General features: G+C 45.2%; 2 protein-coding genes across 3 annotated transcripts in view; both read left to right on the forward strand.

Moving 5' to 3' along the window:
- Positions 1 to 13,810, forward strand: part of LOC146355431 (uncharacterized) — a 39,192-nt gene extending 25,382 nt beyond the window's left edge. The window contains exon 8 of one of the 2 annotated variants that reach the window (XR_014787172.1): positions 13,793 to 13,810. The gene's annotated coding sequence lies outside the window, so the exon portion shown is untranslated. Of the gene's footprint in view, positions 1 to 1,609; positions 2,010 to 13,792 lie in introns of those variants that run through there. The other variant, XR_014787171.1, reaches the window with a different exon arrangement.
- Positions 2,289 to 12,905, forward strand: LOC146355432 (butyrophilin subfamily 1 member A1-like). The gene is made up of 3 exons (XM_084830628.1): positions 2,289 to 2,621; positions 9,209 to 9,238; positions 11,492 to 12,905. The coding sequence occupies exons 1-3, from the start codon at positions 2,579 to 2,581 to the stop codon at positions 12,145 to 12,147; spliced, it is 729 nt and encodes a 242-aa protein (XP_084686754.1). The 5' UTR covers positions 2,289 to 2,578; the 3' UTR covers positions 12,148 to 12,905.
- Positions 13,811 to 16,338: the final 2,528 nt, after the last annotated feature.

The raw sequence follows: 16,338 nt of genomic DNA on the forward strand, positions 1-16,338 counted from the left end.
CTTTGGGAGCAAAAGGGCTTCCTGTGCAAGGAAGGAAAGGAATTGCCTGTTGCAGCAGCTGCAGTGCAGAACTATCTGCTGCAATCTCTGCCAGCAGGTGGCCGGCTTGGGTACCTAGCCAAGACAGGGAAGGGGGAGGGCAGAGTGGATTCTGGAGGCAACAGAGACAGAAACTGGGTTTTTTAAAAAGCAAATGGGGAAAAAAATTAAAATATGGGTACTGTGAAGGTTTTCCCAGCCACATGGCTATAGGTGCTTCCAGGTGGCCAGGTCTTAGTGCTAGCAATCAGAAGGCGTGGTGCATAGCAGGTTTTCCGTCTTTTCTTACTTAACAGATTTTCTAGGGCAAGAAAAGTGATAGGAGAAGTGCTGGAGAAACCCAACAGGGCTACGAGTGGAAAGCAACGACATCTGGACCCCCCTGTAAAGTTCTGTGAATGAGGCAAGGGTACCATGAAAGCCTTGTCTGGAAATGCCCCCAGTCACAGAACCCACAAGTGGGCAGAATGTGGCACTGTTTGAACACAAAAAGCACAATACCCCCCATTAGTATGGAAAGTCAGTTGCAAATCCAGTTGCGATGAACACTGAAGAGCCAGTGTAGTGTGGTAATTAAAGTATTGGACTGGGGAGATCCAGGTTCTAGTCACCACTTGGCCATGAACTGAAGCTCACTGGGTGACTTTGGGCCAGTAACTGGCTCTCAGCCTAACCTACCTCACAGGCTTGTTGTGTGAGGATAAAATGGAGAGGCTGAGGCTCATGCAAAATGGAGAAGAGGAGGATCAAGCCTTGGGTTCTGTGGAGGAAAAGGTGGGATATAAGTATTACAAATAAATAAATAAACTTCACATGTAGCTTGCAGAACAAGAGCAATGAATATATTGCATTAAGAGCTGCTTGTCTGAAAGCATGGTTAGAGTACTTTATCCAGTTTTTGGTGCTGCACTTTAAACAGGATGGTTGTAGAAAAAAATAAACATGTTCGGAGGAAGGCAATAAAGATGGTCAGGGGTATGAAAATCAGGTCCTATGAGGAAAATTAGAAGGAAGTGGATATATTTAGGCTAGAGATGACTGAGGAGGGGATATAACATCCTTCCAGACTTGAAAGCTGTCCCATAGAAGAGAACTTGTTCTCTGCTGCTCTAGACTAGGCAGGACTAGATCTAAGGGATGGAGATGGATTGGGAGGAATGTTAGGAGAAACTTCTTACTGGGAAAAGCATTTTGAAAATGGAACCAATTGCCCTGCTGGAAAGTGCAAGGTTTACCCTAGCAGTACTTGGTACTGGAAAGTCCCAGGCTAATGTCAATAAAGCGTGTAGCTGGAAAAACCCCAATTAAAAGTCAGATGTGCCTGATTAAGCATAATGAAAGTACAGACAGGAGAAACGGACTTGAAAAGGTAAATGATTAATGAAGAAGTTATTGGTTTAAAGACACGTGAAGATAACAGCTTGCACAAAAGGCAATCTGGGACTTGTTTATCGCAGTGTTCCTGCCTAATATGTCCGCCCAAAAAGTCCCTTTAGGACTATTTAGGATTAGGTTTGATGATGTAATATCCGGAGAATGACAGCTTTGTGTCTATAAAAACTCATTTCAGACTCTTGAGAAGGGAGAGATTGAGAAAGGAAGAGTCATGTACTGCTGCTCTCTGACAAACATCACCCCCAAACCTGAGCTTTGAGACTGTGGCTGACTTCAGAGACACAGAAACCTGAGGACTGGTGAGGTCTGTTTAGTTGACAGGTCTGGGAAAACAGATGACTGCTGTTAGTTTAGGGTGCAATCCTGTCCCCATTTACCTGGGAGTAAGTCCCACCAAACTCAGTGGGACTTCCTTCTGAGTAGACATGAATATAAGATTGTGCTGGCAGTTTCCTGTGTGTGTGTGATTTGGGTTCCATCTGGAGGTTTGCTTAGCATTCTTAGTCTGACTTGTCTCTCATTAAGTCTGCTGTGTGTGTTAAGAATAACAAGTTTTATTGCACGAACACCCAGTTGCTTAAGTTATCCTCCACCTCAAATAAAGAAATCTCACAGGCATGAGTTCTGTGGATTACACTGCCACCTGTAGAGATCAAGGTGTTTAATGACACCTAACAATAGACAGAGGTGCTAAGTACAAAGGCATGTAGCAGGGCATTCCTAACATATAAACTGCAAGGGAAATACCCCCCTCCCCAGTCCTCATGAGTTTCCCCGCCCCTCCAGTGGTCTCAAAATTCCCCTCCTCCCCCAAAGTGCCCTTTTAATTCTGACTGACCCTGGTTTACATTTGGGGAAAACAACATGCAGATTTAGATTGTTTGTGTTTGTTTAATTTCTATACTGCCCAATAGCAGAAGCTCTCTGGTGTTCTCTTCTAGCCTCTGTGATTTAGGATTTCTCATTCTGTTTTAAGCAAAACCTGCCCCTATATAACCCATATGGCTCAATTAGACCTGTTACCTTAAGGAGTTTCATGGCTTTCAAATTCTTGTGTGCAAACTAGGGTGGGGTGGGGGAGGCATGTGGGAGGAGAAAAAGGCTTCCAGGGCTTTGGAAGCCATTTTGACTAAGAGCTGCAGGAATGGAATGTGGGGCAGGCTCAGCCTACCTAGATATTTTAAAAGGTGAGCCCTGCATACCTAATTATTATCTTGGGGTCTCTCAAATCCATATGGAGAGAGGAGCACCCTTAAAATAACCGTGTGAGTGTTTTTAGGTATAACTGTTGTTTCCAGAATATAATAGAACTGTGAATCAGGAACACCATTTCCCATAAGGCTGCCCTGCTGGGACTCTTCCGCTTTCCCAGAAGTCCTGCCTTTTGATGTAGGAGGGTTGGAGAAGCAAATGGAGGGTCAAGGGCCGGGATGGAAAGCTTTGGCTGGGGAAGTCTGTTGTCCCTTTGCACTCTCCAGCTAGAGCTTTTTTTCTTTTTTTAAGCCTGCATTGAAGGAAGCTTGGAACTTAGATCCCAGGCAGGTTTGTCACTTTCTGTGAAGTCCAAGCCTAGGTGACTGGAAGTCGGGCAGTGAGACGGGGTGGTGGCAGGGGTGGAGGCCTGCAACTGCACTTAACAGACAATATATGGACTGATTAAAGATCACAGCAGACATAGGATAGAGGATAGTACTACTTGCCCATAGGGAAACCATGGAAGGAATCTAGTGTAGGGTAAATTCTGGCATGGTGCAAAAAGTTCTGGCAGCAATTGCAAGTCCCTCACCACAGTCAATGCAAACTGAAAGAATTGTGTCCCTGCATAAACTTATGCTGGATGACACACAAATACATATGTCAACACAGACTCTTAATGAACAGCTAGTTGTAGCTCTGAGTGGGATTGGTACAGCCTATTATGATCCCTGGCCTGCTGTTGTCCTTTTCTCTCAATCAGAGACAGGAGACAACGTCAGCCTCTTCCAGAGATTTAAGCTGAGCAGATTTTGTAAAAATATTACTTCGTAGTTCCAGACATTTTAAGTTAAATTTGTCATGTTTCTTTAAATTCCATTAAAACACATGTTTTATGACATTTCTTTATTTAAATGCATGTGCTTAGTTACTTACAATGAAAATAAAAATGCACTTTGACATGATTTTAAAAAGCCCTTTTGAGTTCATTCCTCCCCAGTGAAAATTCCTTTAAAAAAAAGCCCTGGCATGTAGCAGCCTTCCCTGACCAAATGTCCTGCAGTTGTATAGTCCGAGACATCTGGAGAACACCAGATCAAGGGGAGGCTGTATTGGTGTTCTGATACTGTTTGTTCTAGTTTTTGTTTGTTTTTAAGTCAGTTTTGGGAGGGCTAATTGAGAGCAGAGAAGCGGTGGCAAACGAGTGTGGGGTACTAAACTGTGAAAGAGATATTCCTTTCAATCCGAGGTGCGTGGGGCCCTATGGATGTTGCTGGGCTGCAGTTCCCATCATTCCTAGACAGCATAGCCAATGGTGAGGGATGATGGGAGTTGCAGTCCAACAACATCTGGAGGGCCACATGTTCCCCATCCCTGCTTTAACTCTTTCCCCACTTTGGAGTTTGTTTTCTGTTTGCCCTTTGGCTTTCAGTTCGGTAAAATGAAAAGCACCATAGCTGTTGAGTACTGTCTTGGCACTTGCTTCTCAACTCATACTAGACAAACTCATATAACACAAGCCATGCAATGAAGGAACCAATCAACATGTGGCATTGGCAAAACAACCCATTATTTCGCCCTACCAGCACAATCCAATGGCCACAAAGACACCACAGCAGAGACTTCTGTGGCACAGTGAGGAGGAACTTAGCTGTTGATACTGACTATTGGGGATACGCAACAAAATGTTGCAGTGTATGCATTGGCACTAGCAGAATTGCTGCTCATGTGCAGGTTTCCCCTTTCAGATCTCTGCACTCAGCATACAGATATTGGAGAGGCAGGACTAGTATGGCATGCAACACAAGCAAGGCCACAGAGTGTAGCCCCAGTCCATCCTTCATGTGTTTGCTCATCCATGGAGGATCCTCTGAGAAACGATTTATCTATAAAGCCAATGTGCAGAGGAATTAGATTGGAGATAACAGTGGGGATGTCCTCCCAGGGGGATTCCTTAAAGGGGTGGTGCTTGAAGGCTCCGCAGGCCAGATTGGGAAACCCAGCAGGCCAGATTAGGCCCAAAGACCAAGGGTTCTGCACCTTTGCTACAAAGGTATCTTCCCTTCCATTGTGGCCAAGAAACAGAACATGGGGCTCTCCACTGACTTCCGCACCACCTCTCCATTGACTTCCGCACCACCTCTTTTGCAGAGCGGGGTAACATCACTGTTGGGAGAAGGACTGTCCTCTGAGCATTTTATTCTGATCAAGCTCCCCTTCACACCACTGAAACCAACCATTTTTGCACCATTGCCCCAGCAGTGTCGCACCTATGTCACTGTTGTGCCAGTAGGAAAAGATCAAGGAGGAGTTGTTGTTGTTGTTCAGTCGTTCAGTCATGTCCGACTCTTCGTGACCCCATGGACCATAGCACGCCAGGCCTTCCTGTCCTGCGCTCTCTTCCGGAGTGTGCTCAAGTCCATATTCATTGCATCGGTGATGCTATCTAGCCATCTCATCCTCTGCCGTCCCCTTCTGCTTTTGCCTTCAATCTTTCCCAACATCAGGGTCTTTTCCAGAGAGTTTTCTCTTCGCATTAGGTGGCCAAAATATTTGAGCTTCAGCTTCAGTATCTGTCCTTCCAATAAGCACTCAGGGTTGATTTCCTTTAGGATTGACTGATTGGACCTCCTTGCAGTCCAGGGGACTCGTAAGAGTCTTCTCCAGCACCACAGTTCGAAAGCATCAATTCTTCAGCGCTCAGCCTTCCTTATAGTCCAGCTCTCACAGCCATACATTACTACTGGGAAAACCATAGCTTTGATTAGACGGACCTTTGTCGGCAAGGTGATGTCTCTGCTTCTTACTATGCTGTCTAGGTTTGCCATAGCTTTCCTCCCCAGGAGCAAGCGTCTTTTAATTTCATGGCTCCAGTCACCGTCTGCGGTGATCTTGGAGCCCAAGAAAATGAAATCTGTCACTGCTTCCATTTCTTCCCCTTCTATATGCCAGGAAGTGATGGGGCCAGATGCCATGATCTTCGTTTTTTTAATGTTGAGTTTCAAAACAGCTTTTGCACTCTCCTCTTTCACCCTCAACAAGAGGCTCTTGAGATCCTCTTCGCTTTCTGCCATTAGGGTGGTATTGTCTGCGTATCTGAGGTTGTTGATAATTCTCCCGGCAATCTTAATTCTGACCTGTGATTCATCCAACTCGGCATTTTTCATGATGTACTTTGCATATCAGTTAAATAAGCATGGCGACAATATGCAGCCTTGTCGTACTCCTTTCCCAATTTTGAACCACTCGGTTGTTCCATGTCTGGTTCTGATGGTTGCTTCTTGACCCTCGTACAGGTTTCTCAGGAGACAGGTAAAGTGGTCTGGTACTCCCATCACTTTACGAATTTGCCACATTTTGTTGTGATCCACACAATCAAAGGCTTTAGCGTAGTCAATGAAGCAGAAATAGACGTTTTTCTGGAATTCTCTTGCTTTCTCCATGATCCAGCGAACGTTGGCGATTTGATCTCTAGTTCCTCTGCCTCTTCAAAACCCAGCTTGTACTTCTGGTAGTTCTCGGTTCGCGTACTGCTGAAGCCTAGCTTGTAAGATTTTGAGCATCACCTTGCTGGCATGTGAAATGAGCGCAGTTGTGCGGTAGTTTGAACACTCTTTGGCGTTGCCCTTCTTTGGAATTGGAATGTAAACTGACCTTTTCCAGTCTTGTGGCCACTGTTGAGTGTTCCAAATTTGTTGGCATATTGAATGCAGCACTTTAACAGCATCATCTTTTAGGATTTTAAATAGCTCAGCTGGAATACTGTCATCTCCGCTAGCTTTGTTGTTACTAATGCTTCCTAAGGCCCACTTGACTTCACTCTTGAGGATGTCCGGCTCAAGTTCAGTGACTGCACTATCATGGCTATCAGGGACATTCAGATCTTTCCTGTATAGTTCTTCTGTGTATTCTTTCCACCTCTTATTAATGTCATCTGCTTCTGTTAGGTCCCTGCCTTCTTTGTCCTTTATCATGCCCATCTTTGCACAAAACGTTCCCTTGAGATCTTCAATTTTCTTGAAGAGATCTCTAGTCTTTCCCATTCTGTTGTTTTCCTCGATTTCTTTGCATTGTTCATTTAAGAAGGCCTTCTTGTCTCTCCTTGCTATTCTCTGGAACTCTGCATTCAGTTGGATATATCTTCCCTTTTCTCCCTTGCTTTTCGCTTCCCTTCTTTCCTCAGCTACTTGTAAAGCCTCATCAGACAGCCACTTGGCTGTCTTGCATTTCTTTTTCTTTGGGACGGATTTCGTTGCTGCCTCCTGAACAGTGTTACGGACCTCCATCCATAGTTCCTCAGGCACTCTGTCTATCAGGTCTAATCCCTGAAATCTATTCCTCACCTCCACTGTATATTCATAAGGGATATGATTTTGGTCATATCTGAATGGTTATTGGTTTTCCCTACGTTCTTCAATTTAAGCTGAAATTTTGCAACAGGAAGCTCATGATCTGAGCCATAATCAGCTCCAGGTCTTGTTTTTACCGACTGTATAGAGCTTCTCCATCTTTGACTGCAAAGGACATAATCAATCTGATTTCGATATTGACCATCTGGTGATGTCCATGTGTAGAGTCGCCTCTTGTGCTGGTGGAAAAGAGTGTTTGCTATGATCAGCGTGTTCTCTTGGCAAAACTCTATTAGCTTTTGTCCTGCTTCATTTTGTACACCCAGGCCATGCCTGCCTGTTATCCCGGTGATTTCTTGACTTCCTACTTTAGCATTCCAATCCCCTATGATGAAGAGGACATCTTTTTTTGGTGTTAGTTCTAGAAGGTGTTGTAGGTCTTCATAGAACCGATCAACCTCAGCTTCTTTGGCATCAGTGGTTGGGGCATAGACTTGAATCACTGTGATGTTGAATGGCCTGCCCTGGATTCATACTGAGATCATTGTATCATTTTTAAGATTGTACCCCAGTACTGCTTTTCCCACCCTTTTGTTGACTATGAGTGCTACTCCATTTCTTCTAAGGGATTCTTGCCCACAGTAGTAGATATGATGGTCACCTGAATTAAATTCGCCCATGCCTGTCCATTTTAGTTCGCTGATTCCCAAGATGTCGATGTTCAATCTTGCCATCTCATGTTTGACCACCTCCAGCTTACCTTGATTCATTGATCTGACATTCCAGGTTCCTAAACAATATTGTTCTTGACAGCATTGGATTTTCTTTTCACCACCAGACACATGCACAGCTGAGTGTCCTTTCGGCTTTGGCCCAGCCGCTTCACTCTTTCTGGCGCTACTTGGAAATCCCCTCTGCTCTTCCCCAGTAGTATATTGGACACCTTCCGACCTGAGGGTCTCATCTTCCGGCGTCATCTCTTTTAGCCTTGTGATACGTTCCGTGGGGTTTTCTTGGCAAGAATACTGGAGTGGGTTGCCATTGAGGAGACCTCTCTGCTAAGCCTAGAGCAAACATGGAAGAAAGGTAAATTCCTAGGAGTGAAACAGAACGGGTGTTTAGATAGTACTTGAGATGGTCAAAGTGCAGACCTCCTGGCTAAGTCTTGAGAGATCACATCCAGCATCCCTCAAAACTTAATGAATTCAAGCACAGGCCTAATAACCCCTTCTAACGGTAAAGAGTGCTGACAGCTTTGTAGCCAAAACAAGGCCCACCTAGCTACAAGAGGGAAATATCAGCATGTCCGAGGGGACCTGAAAGTTCACAGAAGTACAAACAAACTTTTAAAAATCAAACCTAAGGGGGGAACTGCCCCCCCACCCAATGAGACTGAGTGTGCTCAGTAGCCACAGAGCATTGAGCACTAGTTGAAAAAGACATGGAGTGAGTGAAATAGAAGTAGTTGGCTTGGTAGAATTGGCTGCGACAGCCCAGGAGGCTTCAAAGCACCACAAAGCAGCTGGCAGGTGACAGGAGAGGCTGGCTGAGTGGGAGAAGACCAGGGCGTAATTGGTAGCGTGGAAAAGGAGCAAAAGGATGAAAGAAGAGGCATATAGATTTAAAAAGGGTAGAACCTTCTCATTGTCTGGATGGGTCATTTGCTGGTTCACATTGGGAGTCTGATTTTAAATGAACCTAGGGAGTAAGGTGAGACTTGCCTGTAGAAATCAATCAAGAAATCTTAAATTTACTTGTAGCTGTGATTGAATTAGGGAAAGGGACAGATGAGGCAAAGCTCCAAAGACAAAGGAAGCAGAATGGTACAAGGTGAGAGGAGGAGGAGAAAACAAGAGCAGAGGCAGCAGGGAGGGAAAAGCTAGATGAATGGCAAAATGAGACAAGAACCCTGGAAGGGGACAATGAGGGGAGTTATAGCTTTTGTGAGGAAACCAGAGGCATCTCCCACTGAGATGGCACACTCCTCTGTGAGGGGGCCCTCAGCTGTCTCTACAGAGGTAGAACTACCCCCTTGATCCTGAGCCAATAGTCCCATCAGCCTCAGGTTCCACCAGGGATACAGTTTGTTGTGAGGCCAAACATTTTATTGTATACTGTTAAACACTGATTTGAAAACGTTATTTAATATGGGAGGGATCTTTTAACAGGAAAATATGTTGCTGTACATATGGTGGTCTGACTTTAAATTTGTCATACTTTCCTCCTCATAGCAGGTCCTCTAAAACAAGTGGTGAAGAAAGGTAATGTTATTTATTTATTTATTTATTTATTTATTTTATCTAAACAATTCTACCTTGCCTTTCTAATACTTAAGCATTACTCAGGGCGGCTGATGGCAGTTAAAATCACAATCTCAATGTCCAGCATAATACAATATAGGCAGGCAAAGCAGATAAAAACATCGTCTACTTGGTAAAGCAAAAGCCTGTCAGAATACAAAGATCTTTGCTAGCCAGAGTGAAGAAAGCCAGAGAGGGGGACATCTGAATCTCATGGGGTAATGTGTTCCATGAAAAGGCCCTATCTCGTGTTACAACCAACCAAGCTTCCACTCCAGGTGGGACACGGGGAAAGGCCTCCCCACCTGATCTTAGGGAGTGGGCAGGTTGGTGGAGGAGGCCTCTCAGGTGTCCTGGACCTAAGGCATTTAGGGCTTTAAAGCTAATCACCAAAGCTTTGAATTGCGTCTGTAAGCGAATTGGTAACTTTATGTGAAAGGAGCTGAAGCAGATGGGAATTTTTTGATGGGGGATGGAGACTCGCCCGCAATCCTTGTAGAAATATTTAATCAAGTCGCATTACACAGATTGCTGTTTTTATATACAACCACCAATGTAGATGGTGCTTTACAGAGGACAAGAGGGTAAGTCCCTGCCCCAAGGAACTTCCAATCTCACATTTGGCACAGGGGAAGCAATAGAGGGAAGTGGAGGTGGGTGAACAGGGAAGCAGTATGCAGCTGTTTCAGTTGCATGACCTTAGGCTTAGTGACAGGCTAATTAGAAATGTGGAAATAGATCAACACTTCCCTCTTCTGGAGAAGTTGGGGCCAATCTGGACATGACAGCAGGAGACCAGCCTCTCTCTCACACACACACACACACACACACACACCCCTTTGCGAAATGGGGATAAAACCCCTGGCCTACTCTTCAAGGATGATGTAAGGATCACTAATCTCGAAATATTTTGGAAATGCTTTGTATATTATTATCATCATCATCATCATCATCATCCATTTTTCAGTGGAAGTTGAAATAAAATGGCTTTTTCTAGAGCTAAGCTGAAGTATCTCTCTCAGCAGAAACTTCGGAAGAGATATTGTGGGTTGTGGAATCCTCCCAATTACCTTTAAGTTTGGGTAAAATCCAGTGCAAGTCCTACTTAGAGTAGACCCATTGAAATGAATGAGACTTAAGTTTGTTGATGGGTTTACTCTAAGTAAGGCTTACGTTTGCATTTACCATTTGTTTCTCCTGCAGTCATATGCAGCCATGATGATCATGACCATTTTGGCAGAGCAGAGCAAAAAAGCTAGAAGTTTAGGAAGATAACCAGTTGCCTAGGCAATGAGGGGGTCATACTCAGTCCTCCTAATCTGTGTTCAGCACAACACAGGAAGAAAGAGAAGTGTCCCTAGGTCACCTAAGCAACTCAGTGATTCCCTCCTCAGGCTCCCCCCCTCCCAATCATCTGGTGCTGTTCTTTGTAAACAGGGCTATGATCATCATGGTTGTGGATTGCCATGGATGAAATGAGGTTTTTGGACACTGCAATAGGTGAATTTTCCCCTTCCCCAAGCACTGATGTAATTGGGGAGGGCGCGCAGCTTCAAAACCTGTGAACTGACTTTTATGTAAAAAGGTTAGTTTCATCTCTATTTTTGTCTCCTCCAGTTCGCTCATTCTTGGATTAAATGTAGCGCCTGCTTTATTAGAATCACAGAATCATAGAATAGTAGGGTTGGAAGGGGCCTATAAGACCATTGAGTCCAACCCCCTGCTCAATGCAGGAATCCAAGTCAAAGCATCCCTGAGAGATGGCTGTCCAGCCTCATCTTGAATGCCTCCAGTGTGGGAGAGCCCACCACCTCCCTAGGTCTTTGGTTCCATTGTCGTATTGCTCTAACAGTCAGGAAGTTTTTCCTGATGTTCAGCTGGAATCTGGCTTCCTGTCACTTGAGCCCATTATTCCATGTCCTGCACTGTGTGATGATTGAGAAGAGATCCTGGCCTTCCTTTCAGAGATGTGGGAGTTTAGAATTATCCCATTAAGTGGGTTCCATGTGCCTCCATCAACCACTGGTTTTTCTCTGCACTCAACCTGCTTCGGATTGAGGGAGGGACTTTTTTTTTCTCTTTGCTCAGCCTCCTGACCAGATTGGGTGAAGCTTGGAGAAAGGAGGCGTTCCGAGTCACTCTCCAGTAGGTGAGGCTGATACCTTTATTGTCACACCCACCATCCAGCCTCTTCTCTCTCCCTTTATCCTGCAGCAAATGTGACTCTAGATCCAGACACGGCACATCCCAACCTTGTTCTGTCTAATGATCTGAAGAGAGTGAGATGGGAAAGCAGAAAGCAGGAGCTGCCGGACAACCCAGAGAGATTCGACTGGGAGCCCTTTGTACTGGGCCCTGAGAGATTCACTTCAGGAAGACACTGGTGGGAGGTGGAGGTGGAAGAGATGAAAGGGATGAGGCCAATGGGGGTCGCACAAGAGTCAGTCAGGAGGAAAGAAGAGATCAACCTAAGTCCTAATGAAGGAAGGTGGGAGATAGAAGAGGAGATGGTGGCAAAGTGGGAGGTTTGGGCAGTGGGAGTCGCCAGAGAGTCCATCATCAGGAAAGGAAAGGTCAACCTTAATCCCAATGGAGGGATCTGGGCTCTGGGGAAGGCACTGCATGACTCATTAAGGGCCCCATTCTCTCCTTACCAACTCACGGCTTTTACTTCCCCTAAGCGGACCCTTTTGGGATTGAGGCATGAGCCCAGGAAGATCCGGGTGTCACTGGACTATGAAAAAAGCCATGTGGATTTTTTTGATGGTGATACAAACGACTTGATCTTCACTTTTCCCTCAGCATTATTCTCTGGGGACAGGCTTTGTCCCTTTTTCTGGGTGTATTGGGGTGTGAATTTGGATTGCTGACTCTGAAGGAAAGCACTTCCACCTCTACCTCTTCTCCTGTCTACTCTCTCTCTAGCTTCATGAGAGAAAGGCAAAGCTCTACAGCAGGGGTAGGGTGGGAGCCAGATGACCCCTCCCACCTAGCCTTCCGCAGGCCAAATGATGTAATGGGGTGCCAGGTGGACCATCCACCCAGTGCTTTGGCTGGGGACTTGGCTTCGCTGCACAGGCTTCCCCCACAGACTGGGGTTTCTGATTCCAGCCCCCTCCCCAAGCCCCGGGTAGCCTCCAGGGGCAGGGATTGGGGAGTAGAAGGGGTGGGGCCCACAGAGGGAGCCCAAACCTCCACGGGCCGGATGGGGAACTTCCGTGGGCTGAAGGTTCCCCCTCCCTGCTTTATAGCCTAAATGGTTTCTAAGCAGGACTTCCTGTTCCTAGATCTTAGAACAAGAATCGTGACAGAAAACAGTAAATATAAAAACTTAAGTAAAACAGTCAGTGTTTGTGGCTCCCTTTCACTGAAGTGCTTTCTATGGTTACGAGGCTTTTAAAGGCACAAGAGATCTGTTAGAAACAAAATGTGAACTCTGGCAAATAAATAAATACTTAATGTTATATTCGTCCATTTTCTTTTGCGGGTAGAGTGTATGTGATTATTCCAGAATACTGGAAGGAATGGAAGTCTGTGTTGAATTTTTAACATTGATTCCTATTTATTTGTTCTGCTCTTGTATTGCACATTTATTTAATAAAAAACCTGAATTGACAGCCTTGTGGAATTCTCTCTCTATAAACCCTTTGGAGCCAGGCAGATGTTCTTGGCCTGTGTCTATGCTCCTGAAGACCATTAATGGAAAAACCAGCCCTTTTTTGACAGCCCCCATAATTGCTGCAGAAGGCTTGGGGGGGTCATAATGTGCAACCTCTCTTCAAACCCCCCTCCTGGGATTTCTCCAGCATGTCCATCTCTCAATGACACTTCCTAAGGGCAGCTGATCTCCACCTCTGAACTTCTCTGTTTCCTCCGGCTCCCTATCCAAATCCACCCATGCTATGGTTGTTTAGAAAACATCTAACGTTGTAGCCCCCCCCCCGTGTTTTCCAGCCACTTCCATCTTTTTTTCTTATCAGAAAAAGACCGTTAAGGGGGGAGGGGAGGGACAGAATAGCTGCACAGAATAGCTGCACGATGCCTTTACGTGTTAGCGCTGGGAGCCCCCTTCTGGAAGCTCACTATGACCCAATTTGCATGGCATGGCTACCCATGGGTTGTTTAAACCATGGGTAGTTGTGACTGTGTGGAAGCGAGTAAGCATGCTACCACTTGCCCACGTCCACTTTAGTAAATGACCCAGAAAACCCTGCCTGATTATTTGCTGTGATGTCTGAACATGGCACACTGGGTTGCTGAGGGAAAAATGACCCAGAATTTTAACCCAACAAGAAACCATGGTTTATTTAGCCAAAGGGAAGCAAAGTGGAAGCAGGCAAGTAGTTGGGAGGCAGCACACTCACTCGCTCCCTTGTGGTCACAACTACCCATGGTTTAAACAACCGTGGTTCATTTGCATTTCATTTCATTGGGGTGGGGTCTGAACGATGACAATATCCAGTTGTAATCAGCCCCCGTTTCCCCAGTGCTGTTATCTGTCTTTTTTTCCTCCAGCTGCTCTGTTTCCTCAGGTTGTCTATCCAGATCTACCCATACTATGGCTGTTTCCAGGTGAGGCTTTTACTGTGCAATCACACTCCCTCATTGACAGAACGTTATGGGAGGTCCAGAAAATGCTGTCTAAATGTGCAGCCCTCCTGTGCTTTCCCACCACTTCTTTGGTCTTTTTTCTCAGACTTGAACTGGAGACATTGCTGGTAGATTCTTGTGATGGAACTTGTCTGGTCCGATTTGGTCACTTTAACAAGGCGAAGTCCATATTTCTCAGGCCTAAAAATTCCATTTTCCATTTGCCCGCCTGCTTTGATGTGTGTGCTTATTTATTTTTTCATTTATTAAATTTATACCCTGCCTTTCCACCCAGAAAATGGCGCTCAAGGCTGGGAGTTGTAGTCCAGCACATCTGGAGAGCACTAGTCTGGGAATGACTATTTGAGTTTAGGGAAGTGACATATCCCTTCCCTTACAGCTAAGGGTAGGGGGTAGGAGGTGTCTGTTTCTGAAGGAAGCACCAGGTTGGCAGTTTGAATAGACAAACAGAGACTGAGACAGTGGGGCAGGGGCAAGGGGAGTTGAATGAAAATATCTTAAGGTGCAGGGTCCCTCTCTTTGGGGATCTAAGTGTCCTTCCGGTCTACCTTCACTTATGCTCACCTTATGTATTTGTAAATAATGCAACTCATGAGTCCCATATCTCCAGAGCTTTCTAATCCAAAAAACCCAAACTGGAACTGTGTTACCCCTGGAACTTCTCACGCCTGGGAATGTGGAGAGTGTGCAACAGTAGTATAATATATTTTTCAGTTCCTTATTTTACAGGGCACCTACATAATATGAAAGGTAGAGTAATTCATCTTGGTTCTTTTCTGCTGCATCTTTGATTATTCTGGTTTCCCAGGTCATCTGGTGAGAAGAACAGACTCGTTTTGTGCCCCTCCTGGAAGAAAAGGAAAAGCCCAAGGTGCCACTTTTTGTCCAGTGATAAGGCAATGTGGAATGTGTGTGTGTCTGTGTGTATTCATTCCTTGGAGGGTCTGATGCTGACTTCCTACACAGCATGACAAAGTGGTTCTGTGCCAATGATTTTGTGTATGTAAGTGACACAATAAGTATACAACGCCCCCCCCCCCACATTTTGCAGCATCTCACAGAGCTTCCTTTGCAATGGGAGCCTACTGTCCTGCATTCTCTTAATGTGAACACCACTCCTCTTTTGCCCCAAGGTAAAAATAGAGCAGGCTTCCTCCAGTACTACAGCTCTATCCTAAGTTCTTCCCTGTTCTTTCAAAATACAGTAAAAGATAATTTTCCCAATGTGATGCAAATCTCAGCCTCCCAGTCTATTTAACCCTACTTGGATGCTCTTCTCTTCTTTATAGTCTGGTTTGCATATCACATAACCCATCCAGTCTTCAGACTAAGAACCCCTCACAGAGTCCTTTTAAATGTATGTATCATAAATTTACTGTCAACACTTTCTATGTGGTCTATGCCCTCCAGCTGTAGGGTTATGTTAGGATGATCTTTCTCATTGATTCTCCCTGCCTGGATAAGTGTGTAATCGACTATTATTAATTAATTGATATGTGTTAATATTAATATACACTCCTGCCTGGATGGATGGCCAATAGGTTGCTAATATCTTACATATATGGTAAAGATTATTTAAGTGACCTAAGTGATGTTTGCCTGATGTTGTGTTGATTGGCTTCTCTGATATTGTGTTAATTGGCCTCTCCAATGTTGTGTAACTTCGCTTCTCTTGGTGCTTGTCTGATCCTTGCATTACTTAGCAGTTTCTCTGATGTTTGCATTACTTTGCTTCTTTAATGTGTGCTTTACTTGTTTCTCTTCCCTGCTTCTTGTTGCATTGCTTTGCTTCCCTGATGCTTGTAGTAAAAACAGCTTGGAAGCCACAACTCTATGACAGTTTGCTGGAATGGGGCAAAAATGTGTGTGTGTGGGGGGGTACTCTCAAGGGGAACCTTCAGATGCTGCACTGGAGAATTGGGGATTTTGGCTCCTTCTTGGAAAAGTGAGGGAACAGTGAGCTTATACTCTTTCCTTTGGCTTTAAACAAATGTGCCTTAGCTTTATTGCAATAGCAATCTCCCAAGGTATTGAGAACACAGAGCAAAGAAGCCTTTCATTGTGAGCAGGGTGGAAGTGCCCAGAGAAGGAGAAAGGGGTTGTAAACAAGAACTCTGCCACAGTTTGCTGGAAGGGGGTGAAATGGGGGTGGTGGCGTGCTCTCGGGGGGAGCCTTCAGATGCTGCACTCGAGAATCGAGGATTTTGGCTTCTCAAGGCAAAAGTGCGCACATGCGGAAAAATGGGGTGGGAGCAATAACTCTGTGGCAGATTGCTGGAATGTGGTGAAATGGGGGGGCATTCTCATAGGGAGCCTTCAGATGCTGCACTCAAGATGTGGGGATTTTGGCTTCTTCAGGGAAATCTGCACATGTGGGGGGAAATTAGTTGCTCTTCATTCATAATAATGTAGTAGCAGGGGGGAGCCTGAACAGGGAGGGGAAACAAGCC

The sequence above is a fragment of the Heloderma suspectum genome, chromosome 2, assembly GCF_057233095.1.
Source record: "Heloderma suspectum isolate Gila_16-S chromosome 2, 16-S_ref, whole genome shotgun sequence".
Lineage (NCBI taxonomy): Eukaryota > Metazoa > Chordata > Lepidosauria > Squamata > Helodermatidae > Heloderma > Heloderma suspectum.

What these genes read in the sequence shown, in the direction of transcription:
- LOC146355432 (XM_084830628.1), top strand. Translation starts at nt 2,579, where the DNA reads ATGGAATGTGGGGCAGGCTCAGCCTACCTAGATATTTTAAAAG. An exon ending in CTACCTAGATATTTTAAAAG is followed by an intron (nt 2,622 to 9,208) that starts GTGAGCCCTGCA and finishes TCCTCCTCATAG; the next exon opens with CAGGTCCTCTAAAACAAGTG. An exon ending in AAAACAAGTGGTGAAGAAAG is followed by an intron (nt 9,239 to 11,491) that starts GTAATGTTATTT and finishes TTTATCCTGCAG; the next exon opens with CAAATGTGACTCTAGATCCA.